Genomic DNA, 19,887 nt, shown 5'->3' on the forward strand with positions numbered 1-19,887 from the left:
GAGGAAGTTACTACCATCCAAAAAACACCTCACTACATTTTTAAACACTAATGCTAATGAGGAGGGCTTAAGTCATGCTGGGAGGTGGCTCATGTTATCTAGGTACATTTTCTATTCTCTCTATATTAAGTTAAACTAACCAGCTATATATCAGTGAAAATCCATACACTTTCATAATTAAAGGTTGGTGGCTGAAGTTAGTAAATAGAATCTCCACAATAAAAGACAGAGGATAAATAGAACTTTGTTATTTATGAGGGTGAAACAAAACTTTTCCTGTTGTTGAGAAACCACAAACCTGAGTTTGGGTTAGGGCTGGGGCTGTTGTTCATCCCACCCGTCTGTGACTCTCCTCTCCATCTATCCATCCAAGTGTCCGCAGGCTGGCCCTGAGTTTGAGGACTATGTTGCAGTTGCTCTAGGAGCTCAGCCAATCGAGTGTGGCCCCGGGATCGGGCAATGTTTAGCGGCAAGCGTCCCAGTGAATCAGGAATAGCTAGAGCTCTTGGATCCCACTGGTAAAGCACCAATGCCGCCTCAGTATGGCCCAGAGCACAAGCCCACATCTATGGAAGTCCAAGGAAAACAACTGTCACACACACAGAGGAATGGAAAGAAAGCAATATGCACAAAAAAAGCACTGGTTGCTCACCAATGGAGTGCAAGAGAAGTGGTCTACGTTCAGAGGATCTACTTCCAGCTCGAGGTCAATACTGTCAGCATGCTTTGTGCTGCGAAGAAACACAAATAGCATTAAAATTACTGGCATTCCAGTTTGTGCCGTCAAGATGGCATGTTGTAATTGTGTGTTCCTCACCGCCAGCGAATGAGTGTCTGAATGAGTCCCGCATAACCCTGAGCTGCAGCCAGATGCAGTAAAGTCATTCCTCTGGAGTTCTTACTGTGGACGAGCTGATTAGAAGAAGCCCAGCACGGCTGAGACATCATCTTCTCACACACCACCACCACACGACCTTCGAATGACCCCTGATCAGGAGAGATCTAGAAGATTGTAAAATAAAACAATAGACTAGGTCAACCTCTTTTTCAAATGCTAAAAATATATTTCAAGGTGTCACTAACTTTTCTGCCATACTGCAACACATTTGCAATATAAGGAAAACCAGTAAAAAGCCTTGCAACTAATGCTGCTTTTGAGCACTTCACTAAAGAATGATCAGTTTTGTATGTGGACAGGGCCAGATTCTTGTATTTGTGCTGTTAAGTAGGCTTTGTAAGTTTGTCTTGTAAATTCAGCTCATTATCAGTCAAGGAAAAACAACTTGTTTTTGTTCCTTTAATTGGCTGACACTTGCAAACAGAAGGTTTGAAGAGCACTCCGAATTGTCACAGCTGCCCCAAGATGACCACATATTAGGGATATCCCCTCTCTTTGACATCATCTAGAGCTAGAGTAGAAAAATATATGTGAAACAGTGTGTTAGAGGAGTCTGAGCTTTTGGCTTACATGTGTTGCTTGTGCATACGATGACTTCACATGGTGCTGCTTTTAAACAGTTGAATTTGGTTTCACATGTTTTTCAGCACTTCTCTTATGGTGCACCTTCACATTTTAAAGCTCTAAAGGGAACTTTCATCGTAAGAGGCACAACAGCCTTACTTGAGACTGCTGATCAGTAGCTCCTCCTCCCTCCACTCCTCCTCCCTTTGTTGCCATGGCTTCTGAGCTGGGATTTTGATTGGTTATCTCAGCCATCCTCTGTTCCATCTGCTCCAAACGCTCCAAGATAGACATCCTGAACTGGGTATCTACAGAAATGAAGGTGGGACATTTTAAGCTGTAAGCACCACCAAGCTGTGGCATTAGGGAAATCCATGTGAGAGTTCAATAAATGCTATAGAGAAGCTTAAAAGCAGAAGGGATTCAATACTGGCTGAAATCTAATGACTCCCATTATTATCAACAAGAGTGTAAGAGTGTAAATAAGCATGTATGCAATGCAGATTTATGTCTGTAGCAGGGTTGCATGTGACCCTTTGTTTCAGGGCTGCTGCGGTTTTTGCTGCAGTGCACATTATGTCATTCCACCTGCTGCTCTCTCACAGAGTCTCTATTTCTGCTCTGCTCTCATTTCACTCCTATTTTTCTTTCTGCTGCCTGAAGCACAAAGACTGAACCAGAGGTGGGTGGGGCCATGACAGTGACAGAAGGGCTCAGGCTCCTCCCACTCCACTCTGCCAATCCCAGAGCAAAACAGCTCAGCTGACTACAAGGCAAAAACACTCCAATAGTTTTAGCAGCCAAACACATCAGAAACACCTGTCCTCACCTATTATCACCAACGCATCAGCATGTAAACACTCTCACACACACAGAGAAAAAGAATAGACCCTGATATCTGCTACAGTATTAATTTCTGGTTAATAGAAAAAGCTAATACAATAAAATCCCATAATTGAAGATATTAACTGAAAATAGGCAGGTAAATGGGTCATTTTATTCCCCTTTTTAACTGTTCAATAAAATCTTGAATTTATTATTTTGTAATTAATTGTCTACTTGGCCTTATAATTACTGCTGCTAATATTAGTCTTATTTCGCACAGTTATTACATTATCTTATAAACTGTTTATTTTGTGTGCAATTTTTTCTGACTGACCAGCAAGAAACCGCATTTTCATTATATTGACACATTTTCACCTGTTGAACTCTTTTCTTCTCTGATTTTTAAGAGTTTGCTTGACAATAATTATCCCTGGTACCTGTGAATTTACTGTGCTGTTCAGACTTCCTGATTTCCTTTGAGATTTGGCCAAAGTGACAAACAAAAACACCAAATTTGAAAGTCTCCAGTGTTATAGCACATCGCTAAATATGCTTTTGATGATCAAACTTGTGCCAAAACTCTACCAAAAAGTAAAATGCTTTCGGGTTTTTTATTGTTACACACAGGTCACTGAGAATTCTTGTCATCAATTAAACACACCATTTTTGGGGAAATTATGAAAACAGAGGAACTTTCAAAAATGAACGTGAACATCCAAACATGCCCAAATGTTCCACAAACAACACATCTGCACATCAGCATCCCCACACTCTTCTATATGCTTGTTTTGATCAGGGCCTCTCTACATGAGCTTCTTAGTGTTCAGAGGCTCTGTCCACTCCTGGTGGTGCTGAAACCGAACAGGTCACCCAGACAAGCTTCATCCACAATTCTACAACTCAACTCAAAAAGGCTGGGAGCCAGCGTGACGGCATCGTGTGGCAGCTTCACCTGCATTTGTTTAAAATCGACTGGCAGGGCAACCACATGGAAACTACTGAAATTAAAAAAAGAAACTGACAGAAAACGTGGGATGGAAACCTAGCAAAGGCTCCACAGCTCTGAATTAAAGTGAAAAATTGGGACGTTTATGTCCATCTACAACACAAGAAAAAAAAAACTCAGCTGAGCTACAAAGACCAGTTAAAAACATCAACAAATCAAATAAGCTACGAACCCAAACAGCGAGTCTCTCTCTATCTGCTTCTCTCTTTGTTCTTGTTCCCGCTTCAACCCCGTTAGTTTGAAGTGTGCGACTCACACGTTGCTACTCCAGCCGTGCAAAAAAACACAGCTAAGTGCAGGGAGAGAGCAAGAGAGCGAGCGAGCGACAGAGCAAGAGAGAAGGAGAGAGGGAGCGAGCAGTCTCCACTTTATGTCTGGCAAAACAGCGCGCTTCAAATCCGCCCGCCAGACTCGGAGCTGCAGGAGGCTCGGTCGTCAGCATGTCTGCACACACTGGAGCAACGGCGTGTGACAAAGCCGGGTGCTACGGGTGTTTGATTGTAGTTATTTATCTGTATGCTTCACATACTTTGAGCCTCTGCCAAACAAAGGACAAGAGAGGGGGAAACGCGCCAAGCCCGCTATCTCCGCTCACAGTCAGTCACAGAGTCTAAATATAGCACGGGCTGCACAGCGCCACTGCCAGCGGTGCCCAGCATTTCGACTGTCAAATGGTCCGCGATTGTGCCTTTATGTCCTTGCCCTTCATTCTAGCAAAGCAAAAAAAAAAAAAAAAAAAATCAGCCAGCCTGCTGCGGGGAGCCGCATTGCCGCATTGCGCAAGGCAGAGACGGGGGCGAACGCAGACCCAGGACATGCCTTTACCGAGGAGACCCGTGCGTTTCCGAACTGCATTTGTATCAAGAGATATATTTTGCACACAAAAGCGCCCCCCCTTCCTCCAGATCACTCAAAGAAAGTTTAATTTTTCTCTATCACCTTTAAAGTACGTTTTTTTAAAACTCACAGAGAACATCTACAGCTCAAACAAAACAATCCTTTATGCAAACAAGACTCAGTAATAAGCGACTCTGCCCAAAACAAAGCCAACCAGGCAAAGCCGAACATCTCTATGAATGCTGTCAGTGAAGATGAAAGAGCCTGGTACATGCCTGCGCTATTGAAACAACAGGCATCAAAACAGTTTACTGCTAGATACAATTTGCATGCAGGCGGAGGGTTATGGAAAAAACAGCTGCTTGCTAGAAGAGACGCACTAAAGACAAGCAGCGAAAAACTGGTCAGGATTACACTGAGTACAGAAAAACAAACAAACAAAAAGCATCTCACACCAGGATGTGAGAATCAGGGAATAGAACAGAGTAGCAAAGTGGCAGCATCATACACACACACACACACACAGATTTGTGTGGGTGTGTTTTTACAAAACTCAGGTTTATATCAGCACTCTGTATATACAATAAGCCAGTTACATGCTAAAGTCACTGAAACAAGTGCAGCCGTCAGTACACAGAAAATTGTGGTCCTCACCATCCAGGGACAGCCAGTCATGCTGAGACGATGGGAGGGCTGGAAGGTCACGTGCCTTGTATTCAAACACCACAGAGGAAGAGATGACCTCACCGCCCATAGCTACCTGCAGCATCACTAGTCCTGTGTCATGGGCTGGAAATAGACGGATATCAAAAAGGTGTTGGAGCGTGTCTGCAGTGGATGAACTGCAGTGGTAAATGTCAAAGGCTAACTTAAGAAAAGTTTGTTAGTCAATCACAGATTATATATTGTGAATGTTATGCTTATGCAAGTCAGTATTTCCTTGAACTTTACCCCAATCACACTGATCAAACAGCCTGATAGTCAAGTATCATTTACTTAATCCTAAAAAAATGAACAAATAAAAAAAAACCCGTTGTGTTCATTTGTATCATCTTGTAATATTAAAATGATTGCATCTCCTGAAAAGCAACCCTGTCAGGGTCTTCCTTTCTTCAAAAGTTGCTTATTATCAAGGTCAGACCAAGGTTTGAATTTATAAATAAAGGAAAGTGTGAGTTGTGAGAGACTAAAGTAAGTAAAGCTCACAAAGTGCTTCGCAAAGAAATACCAAGGCATTCAAAACAAAAACAAACAAACAGACAAAACAGAGTCTTCACAAGCACAAGTGTGTTACCTGGACAATAGCAGCGCAGCACCCCGGGCTGAATGAGGGCAGCGGGGACGCTGATATGGTCGAAAAGACAGCTGTACTCACTGCTTGACTCCAACCATGGACCTGTTATGAGCACCTTCACTCCACCCTGCAGCAGACAGGTAAATGTCTCAGAGTAATATCACACAGTGTAGCTTTTTGTGTGCGTGTGTTTACAGTACACTGCTACAGAGTATAAGTTTAAACAACAGTCTTAGAGAAATGAGACACTTCACTTGATGTGTGTATGTGTGTTAGTATGCAGAATGCCTTATTTCTATCAAAACCCCCATCTGTGACTAAGACAAATGTCCGGGACCCAGACGCCTAAATATTTGCTTTCATCTTTATTCTTCTTCATTCACAAAGTAGGCTACCTGCTACTTTGGCAATGACAGATCCGTGACTGCTAGCAGCCCCTAGAGGCTGTGCTACGCCTTACATCAAAGCAAAGCAAATTAGCTTGAACTGTCTGAATGAAGCTGTTCTGTGTTCCTGCCAGTGTAGCTAAAAATAATGCAATACATAAAGATCATCATTGCCGGCAAATTAAGGAGGCATTTAGTGCAAAAATGGATCACTGGCCTTTGGAGAAAACTGTTGTTGTTTTTTTAGGAAACCTAAACCTGAAAAGGATGTATTGGTGATGATTCAAATGAAAGCTGTAAAAACACAGTAGCAGACTTTTATGGATGATTAAAACTGCCAAAATAATAAATAGTTAAATAAAGGAGTTATTAAATAAATACAAATATGCTTTTAAATGTATGAAAAGTAATATTAAAAGTGCACACAATAAGTCATTAATAAAATGTAAACTGAATTGATTTGCTTTGCCTTTTGTATTTATTTACCTTTGTACAAAATTCCTAATTTTAAAATGTACATAAATAAACTGTGATGTCTGTAGTAGATGAGAAAAATACAAATATAGAGAGATGAAAATAAAGGTAAAACTAAAATATCAATTTATGTTACAAAGTCGTTTATGTGGTACTTAACTCAGTTTCTTTATTTCTGATATTTCTTTAATTTAAATTTTGGCAGTTTCAATCCGCCATAAAATTCGGTACACCATAGCTTTTGGAAATGATGGCGGCAAGATGCAGTCTTATCTTAAGTATTTGTGGTAATTATATCACAGACTGGTGTCTGGAATATTAGAAATGGTACATGGGTAAATTAATGAGGCTATCCTGAAGAATCAGTTAAATATTGAAATTTCATCAAAATCCAGTCAGCTGAGTCTGAAATATTCTGTCTCCTTAATGACCACACAAGCAAGCTGGCGGTACAAATTGTGCTCAGCATGATTTCAGTGCTTAACGTTCATATGAGCCACCTTCAGTCATGTGCTGCAAAGACTAATTTCACTGTAGGGAATAATTATGAATGACAATCAAGTTGGGTTTACTAACCTCTGGATAAGACCACTCTGGGGAGTAGTCTGTCACGCCAAACAGCCTCCCAGTCTCCTGGAGCAATCCCAAAGCTCCCTGCTCCACCTCAGAGCCTTGCAAGTGGCCTGCTGCTGTGCCCTGCTCCTCTCCTGCTGCCCCCTCCTGGGGCATCAGAACCCCATTAACAGCTGCCCCGACCCCATTCCCAGACCCTTCAACTGAAATAAAATCATTGATGAGATCAGAAAACTGGCTTCCAAAAGAAGCCTCAAAGCCTTCCAGACTGATGGCTGTTCCTGCTCCAGCTGTTGCAGCTGACACCCCCCCACCTTGCTGAGGAAGTGGAGAGCTGTAGAGCGCCCCCTCAATGGTTGCGCCTGTAGCCATTGACTGAGGACTGGCCACCACTGAGCTGCTTGCCCCTGACAAGCTCACACCATTACAAAGGATCTCATTTTCCCCTCCTCCTCCTCCTCCGCCACCTCCTCCGCCTTCCTCTCCTCCGTTGTCATCTGTGGGTTGGAGGTAGTGCTCTGTGTCAACACTGGCATAAGCTTCACGAGGATCTCCGGTCTTGAGGAGTAACGCTCCCCCATTCTCAGCAGGCTTGTCTAGGCCTCCGACCTCCTGGTGTCCTCTGCTGCCTGACTGGTCGACAGTGGTATCCTGCGGTGTCAGGGGAAAGGAACCCACTGCTGATCCTTTCCCATTCCTTGCACACAGGGCCTGCTGGTCTGTCCTGGGTTGATGGAGGTGTGTATGTGAGTCTCCATTGGCAACTGAAGAGTCTGTTGGCACCGTGGGCAGGCCTATGTAAGCCTGGGCCTCGCCAGATTCCTGGGTTGCCTCAGTACCGTTGGTCTGCAGCTGGGAGGGCTGGCTTGTTTGAGGGGAGGCCTGGAGGAAGAGGCTCGGGGAAGGGTGGTGTGAAGGCTGGGTCAGGGTTGGGACACAGGCTGATGACATGACGGCACTGAAATCCATTTGCTCCAGCGTGGTGCTGGGGCTGAGGCCAGCTCCTTCTCCTACGTAGCTACTCTGAGTGGACAGGGGTTGTTCTAGGGGTGTAGCTTCCGTCTTGATGTTGTTGACGAGGGTTGGGCTGTAGACAAAGCCATTAGAGGAACAGTGGAGGCCTCCATCATCACCGTTACAGCCCTCAGTCTTCCCTCCACCTCCTCCGTATGTCTGGCCCTGCTTGGGATTGTTGAGGAAGCAATCGGGGTCAAAGGTCATGGTGGTTTCAGGAAGGCTGACTGCTCCACCAGAGTCTAAAGAGCTGGACAGAACCAACTCTCCTCCCTCGCCCAATCCTACTCCACCAGGAAACGATGCAAATCTCTGGTTTTCAGGGGCAACAGCTAACAGAATCCCAGCGGTGGCACTGTCGTGGGTAGCTGCCAGCAGGTGGGTGTGGCCGGCGGAATAAACCGAATCCCCAGTGAGCGTGGTGACCTCAGACATGAACACAGCTGTGCTCTGTGATAAGCCCGCTCCAATTGCAAGAGCAGGACTGTCAGCCATGTCACTGGTGATTGACAGCGGGGAGCTCTGTGTGGTGTCAGGGACCTCTACCTGGTTGGTGGAAGTAGAAGAAGACACCTCCATGCTGCTCTGTGGGAGTAAGGAGGGTTTGGTTATCCTGCCATTCCTCCTCTCTCCTCCACCTGCTCTGCTCCTCCCCCCTCCAGGATTGGGCTCTGTCTGGCCCTCTGACACGTCGCTGTTCTGGACCTCTGTGCCATCTGCTTCCTCAGCTCTCTGGCCTGCTGCTACATTGGTACTGACTGCAGTTCCCCCTCCTGCTGCTGCTCCTGACTCCTGCTTGGAGGAGATGATGCGCTGCTTGACACTGGAACATTTCTGATGCAGGCTGCTTCCAGCACCTGGCAGAAAACAAAACAAAACATCAACAAAGAACCAAACATCTGTCATCATTTTCTGTCCTTTCATACTTTCAGGTCAAATTTTCCAGTAACATATTGTAGTATTAACTCATATACATCTAAGAGTGTGTAATGGCACCCTCTAGTGTTCAGAATCTACACTGAAAACTGACTTCATGAAGAGTCTGATACAACTGCTGCAAAAACTTTAAGTAAATACCCTTTGAATGTACAGTTTGCTTACTTTGCAAGATATTTACTACCCAAAGATATTTCTAAACTTTAAACTAGCTGTATTCATTTACAGGTTCAGTATGTAGCCGGCTCATTTTTTCAGAGAGGATAACAAACGCCAAACACCAGTCTAAGTGTCAGAGGTCTAATGCCAATAAAAACCCCTTTGACCATTGAGGGATCAAGTCAGTGATCAAACCAGAAGTGCTGGGAGGGGGGAAAAGGCAGAGAGCTGTGTGAACAAATTAGGACATGTGGAGAAGCGAGAAGAAGAAATGAAGCAGTACTTAAGTCAACAAGCCACTTAGTTTTGGGCAGCTGTCCTTATTTGCCCCTCCAATGCAGATCAAAAGATGGGTGCGATTAGATCTGTGTGTGTGTATATGTGCGCTAGTGTGTGTACTGGAGTTATCTACTCCCTGATGCTCATTTATGAATAATACATGATGGATATTTCAGGCATCCCTGTCTTCTTTCCCTCAATCCCTCAATTTAGTGGTTGCAATTTGTATCTGCCTCTAGGTGGCAGCATGGCGTTGACTGTTGGAGCCATCAAAAACTATATATGTATATAAATAACTGCATAAAGCCTGAAAATATGTAGCAGATATCTCTTACTACAATGGATTTTTAAAGAACAAGATTCTTTTTAATGACAGTACATATCATTTATTCACATGTTAATCAACATAAGGTAATTATGTTTTGGCACATCCACTCTTCTTTTTCGGATCACTGACTTACAACGAGGAACTAAACAGTGAGCTGCTGCAGTTACATCACATATTTCTTTTCAGTGCAACAGCGAACCCCTCATAGGATCAACAATGAACCACTGCAACACCTGTTGTCTCTTTTGATAAATGATGGCACAGCTCCAGACGGGGCTCCATTCTGCTGCCAAAGATAAAAACAAGCCAGTGAACCAAACGATCTTTGCTTTAGATGTTCCACACTAACTGTCTACTGATTCATTTTCATGCTTGTCTGGGTTCTTCAGCATCTTTGCCGGTGTTACTTGAACACGACAAGTGGAATGATACTGACCCGGGGTTAGCCGCACTCCCGAATTTAGTAAAAGCGCGAGGGCTAAAAACCTGAGTGCTTGAGAGTAGGAGGAAGGTCGTGTAAGTGCTGATGCACAGAGAACTCACACATGGGCTTGAGTTGTCCAATGAGCTCCTCCTTGCTCCACTTTGCCCACTCTTTCCTGTCGGTGTTGATGGAGCAGAGGACAGGGCCGCATGGCTTCCCGCTGTCGTCCACCGCCGGTACATTCAGGTAGTGCACCAGCACAATGTCTGGGTTCTAGCAAACAGTAAGGACACACAAACAAAGACATGCACACATGTGGCATAAGCTCATCATTTCAGCGATTTCACTGTTTTCCCACCTATGGGAGAGAAAAAGAAAAAAATCTTAAAAAAAGATATCAACATCAGGACTGATGGAAGGAGAAGTGCATAAGGAAAGTGAAAGAGAAAGCGGAGGATACGGAGGAGGTCGAACATTGCGTGTCAGATAAGATTCTCTCACCTGCCCATAAAAGATTTATCAGCCTGAGCCCACTCATCACTCTCTCTAACCCTGCAGTGCCTACATGTGTGTTTGTGCATGTATGTGTGTATTACATTTATATATAGAGAGAAACAAAGGAAGAGAACAATTCTCACTATACTGCAGGTCACCAGCAGACCTATGGAATTTCTACCCCATGAATGATTCAACAAGTGCATTCACTTGCATGTGTGTATGTGTGTGTGTGTGTGTGTGTTGGAGAGAGAGTGAGAGAGTGAGAGAGAGAGAGAAGCTCCTCTTGATGAAAGATTCAGTAGACAGACTCAGGTGAGGGGAGGACCTGCTGAGGTGGAACACTTTTCTCTCCGAAAGAGGATAGCACAGTAGGCTGCTACAGCACCTCACTGTGCAATGCAACAGCATTCGTAGACTGATTTATGACCATTTCCACTGATGTGTTTTGATATATGTGCAAAGAGCAGAAAATGGCACATTAAAGATAAAAAAAGTCAAATTTCCCTTCAAAGCCAGAGACCACGAGAGTCTAACTAGTGGGGCGTATTGCAAAAAAATGTATTGGGTAAGGGCATGTTCAATTTATGCTGATGGCTGAAATTTTCTTGTAAATTTAATGTGACAAATTATGCAAGAAATTCTGGAAATGAATGAATAAATAAGTATACATTTCCATATTTTACATTTCCATAGCCTGGTATTCAATCATTATTTTCTTTCAAATGGACAGAAAGACAGAGGATGAGTATATAAATGTATGCAGGCATGTTATGATGAATCATGTAGCCTGCCATCTGAAGATGATGAGGTCCTGGTGACTATATGTCCCAAAAGAGAGAGTGAGACCTGTATGGGTGTGTGTGGGGAGCGTGCACACAAATGCTGCTCTGTGCTGTCTCTCACATGAGCAGCAGAGTGAGTCCAACGTCTCTGTTGAAAAGCAACAAGCTTTCATACACAGTAGACATCTGTACGTGAGTCTGTGTGTGCGCGCGAGTTCGTGAGAGCAGGTTGTGTGTGTGTTGTTTGTAGCTTCGGGGTGTTTTCTTGGAGAGGACCACATGGAGACTAGTGGCTGAGTCCTTCATGCTCGCCATGAGCATTGAATCTCAGTGTTAGGCATCACACTGTGCTCGAGGAAGTTACAGTCAACTTCTGGAGAAGAAATGTTTTTGCCGCTCTGCAAGGCATGGCATTGTATATGACCCGCTATAGATGCCGAGCCTATTCTAGGTGTAGTCCAGCGGTCTAATTGTGTGTGCAGGAAAGTCCTTTTGGCCAAACAACATTAAGTTTTATTGGGAGCCCAGTTTTGTGACAGTATTTCCAGCAGTCCGAGTCTGCCTCATTAATTCAGAAGAGGAGGACTTTTATTGCTGCTTTATGGTTTAGCTTAGTGTTTTGTTTTGAAAATTTAACAGGTGAAGCTCTGTGTAAAACTAATGATATACTAGATAATTTCTAGCAGTCCTTTTTAGGTAGAATGTTAAATAAAAACTAACACAGCTGAAATAAATGCCATGGAGTGGCCATAATGGGAGGGGGAATAGCCCCAAAATGACAAATCTATGGTGCTTTAAATGACAAGTAATAACAAGTCATCACAACACTATGAAATCTTTTTTTAAAGGTTTCTTTTTTTTAAATGTGTATAAATGCTGTGCAATAAGGAAAGGTGGGAAAGGGCAGTGGGCTTACCTGCAGCAGCCAATAGCATCTACGATGGAAGGTGGGGATGATGGAGGAGTGGACGTAGCAGCCATACAGACACTAGAGAGAGGAGAGGAGAGGCGAGGAGAGGAAAAGAGATTACATTGGTTAACGAGAGAAGAAGGGGGATGGCGGAAGCAAGACAAAAACAAAAAAGGAGAAGAGAGGGGGAGAAGACATTGAAGGACAGAACAGGAGAGGAGAACTTAGGTTATACCCACTTAGGTTGTATTGATTGCGGTGCTAAAACTAAATTGCAAACATGCTGTATGCGTTTTTTCCTAATGTCTTTTCTAAAATACCATAAATCTGATGCTGACAATTATAGCACAAGAGATTGTGAAATTTACTGCCTCTGCAAGACTAGGCATAACCCACTTGGAATTCACAAAAAGTTACAATGTTGTCGGCTTACAGACGTTGCAAGACAGATCAGCAACAGTAAAGGGGACAAAGAAGACGAGGAGGAGGAGGAGAGCAAAGCATAAAGTGTGAGTGGAGCCTCAGCGTGGAAAGTATGACGAAAAGCGGGGTTTGGTATGGACTTCCTCCAGGGCGGGATGCTGACATAGTGCATGTACAAAATAGTGCAAACTGGTGCCAGTAAAACAGTTGAGATTTCTTAAACCCCCCGAAACAAACTGCAATATGATTTTGTAATACCTGAAGTTAAAGAATATGAAATTGTTTTGCAACAGAGCAGTCACAAAAATATGACTTGCACCAGTAAACATCTTATCTTAGAGAATACGTGAACAAGATATAGAGTCTGACCGTGGATTAAGTCAAACTCCAGTTTGGAGCTTTTGACAGTTTTTGATCATCTGCGCAGTGGAAACTTTTTAGTCAATACTCAAAATGTATCGAGGAATCAATACCCGGCCTTAATGAAGTGAGCTTTTCTTTTTGACAGAAGAAGGATGAAATGATGGCAGAAAAGCCTTCTATCAAGGTCAACGCACACAGTACAATCAAGAATCACACACCCACACGATCACACCCACATGCAGCACATAAAGTGGTTGTTTTTGCAGACAATATTGCACACAAACGCAAATACTCAGCAATCTGGCAGTATATAATCCACAGTTAAAACTTGCCCTGTTTTCTTTCTCATATACACACACACTTGTATTTTCTCGCCATTTTGCCTCTTCTCAGAAGTAGCCAGCCCTCTATCTAAAGTGTGTTTTGCCAAAGGCAGAGTGCATTTCCATATATTTCCATTCGATATGAGGAGGCTCTCCATCCAGGGTTATGTTTTTCCTCTCATGCTTCCTGCCGCTCCCCATCCTCCTGCTCCTCTACCTCTGCTCATCTCGCTGCTTTCCTTGTTCCCTCATTCCCGTGCTCAACACACTGCTTACTTACTTACTTGCTTGAGGGGTCACGGGAAACAGTGACATAAACAATTACTGACCAAGTACCAGGGAGAGAAGCGGCTGCCTTGTGTATGTGTTTGAGCATGTGCATCCATGAACATTTGCAGGGAAATGCATGTGAAATGGGACGTGAGCGTGGAGCTGTGAGTTGCAAAAGGGAATACTTGATCTCAATTATTCCTTTTACGTCTGTGTCTCCAGCTCTGCTTTAATGCAAAACTACTGAGCCCTCCACAAGGATCCATGTGCCTTCTCCTTCGCTCCCCATTCCAAATCATTCTTTCTGTTTCTGACACATGCATGCTCACTCCTCTCACCTCTTGGTATATTCCTGCTGAATAATCAATTTTTGAGCTAGCTGATGTGACTCAAACACACACACTCACTCGCACACACACAGACGCTGCCTTGAGACTGGATCGATACCCCTCTCTGTTCTGCTGAAGGAGGCATTGACATCATTCCTGGCCTCAGGCCAAACACACTCTTATCCTTCACAGAGAGAGAGAGAGGGAGAGAGAGGGGAGACAGAGGGAGGGATTGAGACAGGGACAGGAGGAGGAAGGGAGAGAAAGAAAGATTGGCACCACTTGCTCCCAGGTCACAAAGTGGCCTGTAGCTTCGGCATGTGTGTTCGTTTGTGCTACACGTATGCAGCCCCTCCAAGTGAAGGAGAGTGAGTTAGAGACAAGATTGGCAGTGAAACCACACTCAGCGGCAAACAAGATCATCGACTTGTTTTTCCACTGCAGCCTCTCACCTCTACTCCCTGGACTTTCAGCTTCATGTGATCCTCTCGGGTGGTCTTGCCGTCTTTCCTTTTCTTCCAACAGTACCCATCCTTCCTGTACTTCACCTTTTTACGGTTGTAGAGGATCATAGAGCCATTCTGAGGTCTGACGGGATACAGGATAAAGACGTAGTCAGGTATTAGGTTGGTCATTCAGAATAAATGTCTTTGAAGCTAGCAGCAATGCAGCTCTCTGGGATACTGAACAGAACATGAGTTTTGTGCTGCATTCCTAAAACTTCCCGTAGTACCCAAAAACTTCTGGATTGCTCAACTCAAACAAGAAAAAAAAAACATGTTCTTGGTGTACACAGTGACATCAGCGTTACTCTCCCACAGTCAAGTGAGCTGGTCTCATGTGCTCCCTCCCCACTCATACATAGACTCCGGCTCCTACATGTTAATATTTTAGTAGGGTGATTTATTGGCACGGCAGGAACATTGGCCTCTAAGCTCCCATTCCATATACACCTATCAGGATGCTCACACACAAACACACAGGCGCACACCAGGAGCCATGCATGTACACGTACACGTGAGACACCGAGGCTATAGCGATATCAAAGGTGGCAGGACCCACCGCCGTGCGTTCTTTGGGCTCAATGTCAAACCTGCTACCCAGCAATCAATCATTACACTTTCAAACATTAAGGACAGGTGTGTGTGTGTGTGTGTGTGTGTGTGTGTGTGTAGGTCGCTGAAAAATGCTTTCTCTGCCTTATCTCACTGCAACAGAGAGAGAACAGCCGCGTTAACAATCAATAAACTAACATATACTCACGAATGCTCTCTCGCTCTTTCTCTGGCAGTCACATGCACACAAACACACGTTCATACACCTCCTCTTACTGTACTCGTCTTCATCAACCTCTAGTCTTTATCCCTGTTATCACACCATCTCTTCATTTTCTCTTTTAAGGCTTGTTTGGTTCCCCCATTCTCCCCTCCACTTTTTCTGATCTGCTCATCTCATCTGTTCCCTCTGCTGCTATCTTAACCTGTGCTTCTCCTTTCATCTAATCTCTTTTCCTTTCCTTTCCTTTCCTTTCCTTTCCTTTCCTTTCCTTTCCTTTCCTGTCCTTTCCTTTCCTTTCCTTTCCTTTCCTTCTCATATATGTATATGGATTTAGATGATTGCAATTTACTCAGAACACTGTGAGCAGTGAAATTGAATTTACTTTGAGCTGATTTTCTTTGACACCTTAAATCTGTTCTGTTTTGGGGGGTGAGCCTGCCAGTTTCTTAGTGGAGTGGAGACCCCCACCCTCCCATCAAAGCCGAGTTTAGTCTCTGTCTCGAGCAGCGTGAGTCATCTTAGAGCTGCTGATTCTAATTATGTTATGGAGAAGATGGATGATTTCAGATGTGTGTGTGCATGTGTGTGTGTGGGTGGCACATGCGCACGGGTTCATACGTATGTGTGCATGTGTGTGTGTGTGTGTGTGTGTGTGTGTGTGTGTGTGGCGACAGGGGCGCGTGGATGGTGCCCGTACTGCTCACGAACCCTCTGATTCAAGCAGACATAAATGCTATTGATTGTAACTAGGCTGTGATGTGTGGGATATAAAAAGCTTTTCCACTGTTCCACGGTGTAGCAGAGCAAAAACAGCGATTGCGAGGAAAGTGGGAAAAAAAGAAACAAAACAAAAACGCCACAATAAAGAGACAGAGTGGGTAAATCCGGTAAGGGAGGAGAGAAGGAGGAGTTCATTACACTGAACAAATGAGGTATTTCAGTCAAGGGGAAGAAATGAAGGTCATTGATTGTTATCTTAATATCGACCCCTCACAAGTGTGCAAACACATGCACACTTATGAATGCAAACGCACAAGCGTGCACGTGCACGCATGCACAAAAACGTATGCGCTGCATGTAAATGTCACGGGCCCCGTTAGCTGATCTTTCCATCTGATGGGATTAGGTGTAATCTGTTCTAATCGTGCCTCATGTCATGTGTAAATGGGATTATATCTAACTGCTGCTCAATAACACCAATATGACTGCTGCTGCTGCTGCTGCTGGGAGACTGAGGCTATACGGCAGCACAACCAATCAATGAGAAATCCATCCACAACATAAACTGTGCTGCTGGCCTCCGGCTGCTCCCGAGAAGAGTCCTTTAGCTGGCACAATAGGAGCGCAGAGGCATATCCTGGGGCTTTCAGCGGTGTCAGTAATCAGAAATGGGGCCACGGGGGTGACCATTTCACTTCCTTAACTTTACTTTCTTCTTTCCTTTCTTGCTTCCCTGTCTCTGTCATTTTTCATTCTCTTTCAGTCCTCTACTTACATCTGTATTAACTAGAGTAAATGTCAATAAGGTGATTTATCAATAATTCACACTGCCCTTTCCTTCAGTCTTTTATTTTCTCTTCCTCTTTTTCCTACCCACTTTCCTAGCTATAACCTCTCTCCATTCTAGGAAAAGAGCTGCTTATGTCTCATTCGGATCGATGAATATTCAGTTCTGGCATGTGAATCCCCCGTTCACACCCCATCTTATATACACAAACCCCCCTCACCCTCACTCATCTGAATTATACATCACTTATCCTAATACATTTACATTCATTAATACTCCATTTCCAGCTGACTAGGTGCTTTACAGTCCAAGCATGTTCTGGAGCATTCTCTACATGTAGAGCAGGTCGGCTAGAAGGACCCTTTGGAGACAGTCGACGTACATCACTAATGTTTTAATCAAACAGAGGCGCTCAGTCATTGAGATTAAACCAACGTGAGCCACTGACTGATTGAGCGATACTGTGTTTTTGTACGTGTGTGGAAATCATTGTCTGCTCTCTCTCCCCTCACCTGGTTTTCGGCGACGTCGTCAGCCACTCATCGTGTTTCTCAAAAGTGATGAGATATGCAGCAATTTCCTAGAGAGACAGAGACAAGGCAGAAAGGTTATATTGGTATGTGTGCGTGTGTGTATCAGTGTGTGTGTGTGTGTGTCACAGAGAGATAAAACATAACAGGTATTTCCAGATGACCTGCTGATGCCCACAGAGAGCGTGTCACTATCTTGATTGCCACGGTGAGGTCTGGGCGTCTGATTGGTCACAGTGCAACCAGTCAGAAGACAGATATAGAGGACAGACCCTCAGGGCCAACAACCAATCACACTCACTGACACACTGATGTTTCCCTCCACTGGGGAGGAAAAGCTATCTCTTAAACACACACACATGCTACATAAACACACACACATGCACAGGGTGTGTGTGTGTGTGTGCAGACCTATACACTAGCTGAGAGAGTGCGCTGATAGGAAAAGTTTTCTTGTACTTGGCAGTTTCACAGTTTCCCGGCAGATAAAGCTCGCTCCTAACTCGATTCTTAATTCCTCTGGCTCTCTTTTCATCTCCTCAGCTCTCCTCTCCACATAACTTCTATTCTTCTTCCACACTCAAATGAATCCAATAAGGAAAAAGAAAGTTCAAATCGTACAGGTGCATTCTACCAAGAGTAAGGAAAAACAAAACGCCCGTACACACACACACACACACACACACACACACACACACACACACACACACACACACACACACACACACACACACACAGAGACACAGAGATGCAGCCAAAAGAAACTCTTGTTTATACCTCCTGCTTTTTAGTCGCTCACGCAGCATCGCCTTTTCCTTTCTCTCGGTGAACCCTGTAACCCCTGACTTCCTCCTTGAAACATTGTTCTTTCCCCGACTCCCATCTCACCCACTTGCTGTGAAAGACTGTGAAATGTAAATTGTCCTCTTAAGGCAATCAGTGTTTGAAATGTGGCACAAAGCAATAGTGAAGAAGACATCAACACTCCAGCACTCCTTCATCTGCCCCCTCAGCTCAACAGTCTCCTCTCCAGACCTCCTCTGCCTCTTTCTCCGTGTGTGTGTGTGTGTTTAGGTATTTGTCCCAGTTTGGCAAGAGAGTACTCCAGCTCCATACCGATCAGACGAGATGAAGGGAGGGGTGGGGGGTGGGGTAGGGATGGGGATGGGGGGAACAGCTGAAGGGTGCTTGCACTTAACTGGATTGTTTTTATTTTTTTATGTACCCTCCATTCGTTCCTCTCATTCCAACCCCTTACTGCCTCATCCTACATTTATGTGTGTTTATGTGTGCGTGTGTATGTGTAGGCTGGGCTGTTATCACACCCTTAATAATTATCACTCTCAAGCTGGCCACTATTAATGTCTGTCTGTCTGTCTCGGGCACATAAAACTGCTCCGAGTCATGGTTGGGTTGGATGCACACAGGCACATTTTCAGCCAAAGCTCGGCACAAACAACAGACACACACACACGCATGCACACACGCGCGCACACACACACACACAAACGCAAAAGGAGTGCCTCATTCATTTATGCATCTATTCATTAGCTGTGACAGGCAGCCACCTCTCCTCCTCCCAAACCACTCCGCAGCAAGTCAATATCCTATACGGCCTCCACAGCTCCGGCCAGGCACTTGTGCCCCCCTAGTGACTGTCAGCCAGTGGGAGGCGGGAGGAGAGAGGAGAAGAAGAGAGGAGACGAGGGGCTGGGAGAGGCAGAAGGATGGGAGGATTAAGAAGGAGGGAGAGAGACTTGCAATTAAAGGCCTGCCCCATAAGAGCCATTAAAAAAGCTAGAAACAGAAGAGTCAGCTGAAACGGCCGCCTGACACACTCTAAAACACACCCACACACACACACACTGCTGCTCACTCCCTCAACAGCACTCACGCTCACCCGTGTGAGGAGTGACAGAAGTGAGACGGTGAAGGTCGAACCTCAGGAAGTCACTGTTATTGTCCCAGTAGAAAGCAGTGATGGAGTGCTTTGAGCATGCCTAGTGATGGTGACACACTGACCCTTTAGGAATACTGTGTGTGCATGTGTGTGTGTGTGTGTGTCTGTGTGTGTGTGTACATGCACACGCACGCGTGCGTGCATAATAGCTATGCCAGACACACGGACAGGGACGAGTATCTTCCTCAAGGGATCTACTCTAGAAACCCAGACATTCTGCATGTCTCTGTGAGTCTACGTAATAATACATCACGACAGGCCTGCCTGAATGCACACACACGCGCACTATTCCCAACACACACCTATTCCTGTCTGTCTGCGTGTGAGAGAAACTGAGAAAGAGACAGAGTTACTTAAGAAGTATCTAACAAAGCAGAGAGCATAAGTGGGAAGTTAGATTGGAGCGAGTGATGCAGTTAGGGAAATCAGCCTCCCACTCATGCATCACTGAGACCATCTCCCTCCAAGAAACTGGCATGTACAGAACAGCAGACAGACAACCATACACACACACACACACACACACACACACACACACACACACACACACACACACACACACACACACACACACACATTCAAACACACTCACACACACACACATTCAAACACACTCACAGACCTCAGGGAGATTTCCACAGGAGGGAGGATGGGGAAGTTGGGGGGGGGGGGGGGGGGTCGCCTACACAGCAACAGACTTATCCAGGAGCTTTCCCC

The 19,887-nt window shown here is 44.7% G+C and overlaps 1 protein-coding gene across 6 annotated transcripts in view; it reads right to left on the minus strand.

Moving 5' to 3' along the window:
* Positions 1-19,887, minus strand: part of LOC120731763 (calmodulin-binding transcription activator 1-like) — a 53,940-nt gene that overhangs the window by 5,888 nt on the left and 28,165 nt on the right. For all 6 annotated transcript variants that reach the window (XM_040028975.1, XM_040028974.1, XM_040028976.1 and 3 more), the window contains exons 4-14: positions 17,193-17,260; positions 14,348-14,483; positions 12,194-12,265; positions 10,117-10,270; positions 6,861-8,728; positions 5,425-5,551; positions 4,785-4,919; positions 1,622-1,770; positions 818-1,002; positions 653-731; positions 299-566 (exon numbers count right to left, since the gene is read on the minus strand). In XM_040028975.1, the coding sequence (XP_039884909.1) occupies positions 299-566; positions 653-731; positions 818-1,002; positions 1,622-1,770; positions 4,785-4,919; positions 5,425-5,551; positions 6,861-8,728; positions 10,117-10,270; positions 12,194-12,265; positions 14,348-14,483; positions 17,193-17,260 (3,241 nt within the window). The remainder of the gene's footprint in view (positions 1-298; positions 567-652; positions 732-817; positions 1,003-1,621; positions 1,771-4,784; positions 4,920-5,424; positions 5,552-6,860; positions 8,729-10,116; positions 10,271-12,193; positions 12,266-14,347; positions 14,484-17,192; positions 17,261-19,887) is intronic.

This window comes from Simochromis diagramma, unplaced genomic scaffold (genome assembly GCF_900408965.1).
Source record: "Simochromis diagramma unplaced genomic scaffold, fSimDia1.1 OVJJ01000483.1, whole genome shotgun sequence".
NCBI lineage: Eukaryota > Metazoa > Chordata > Actinopteri > Cichliformes > Cichlidae > Simochromis > Simochromis diagramma.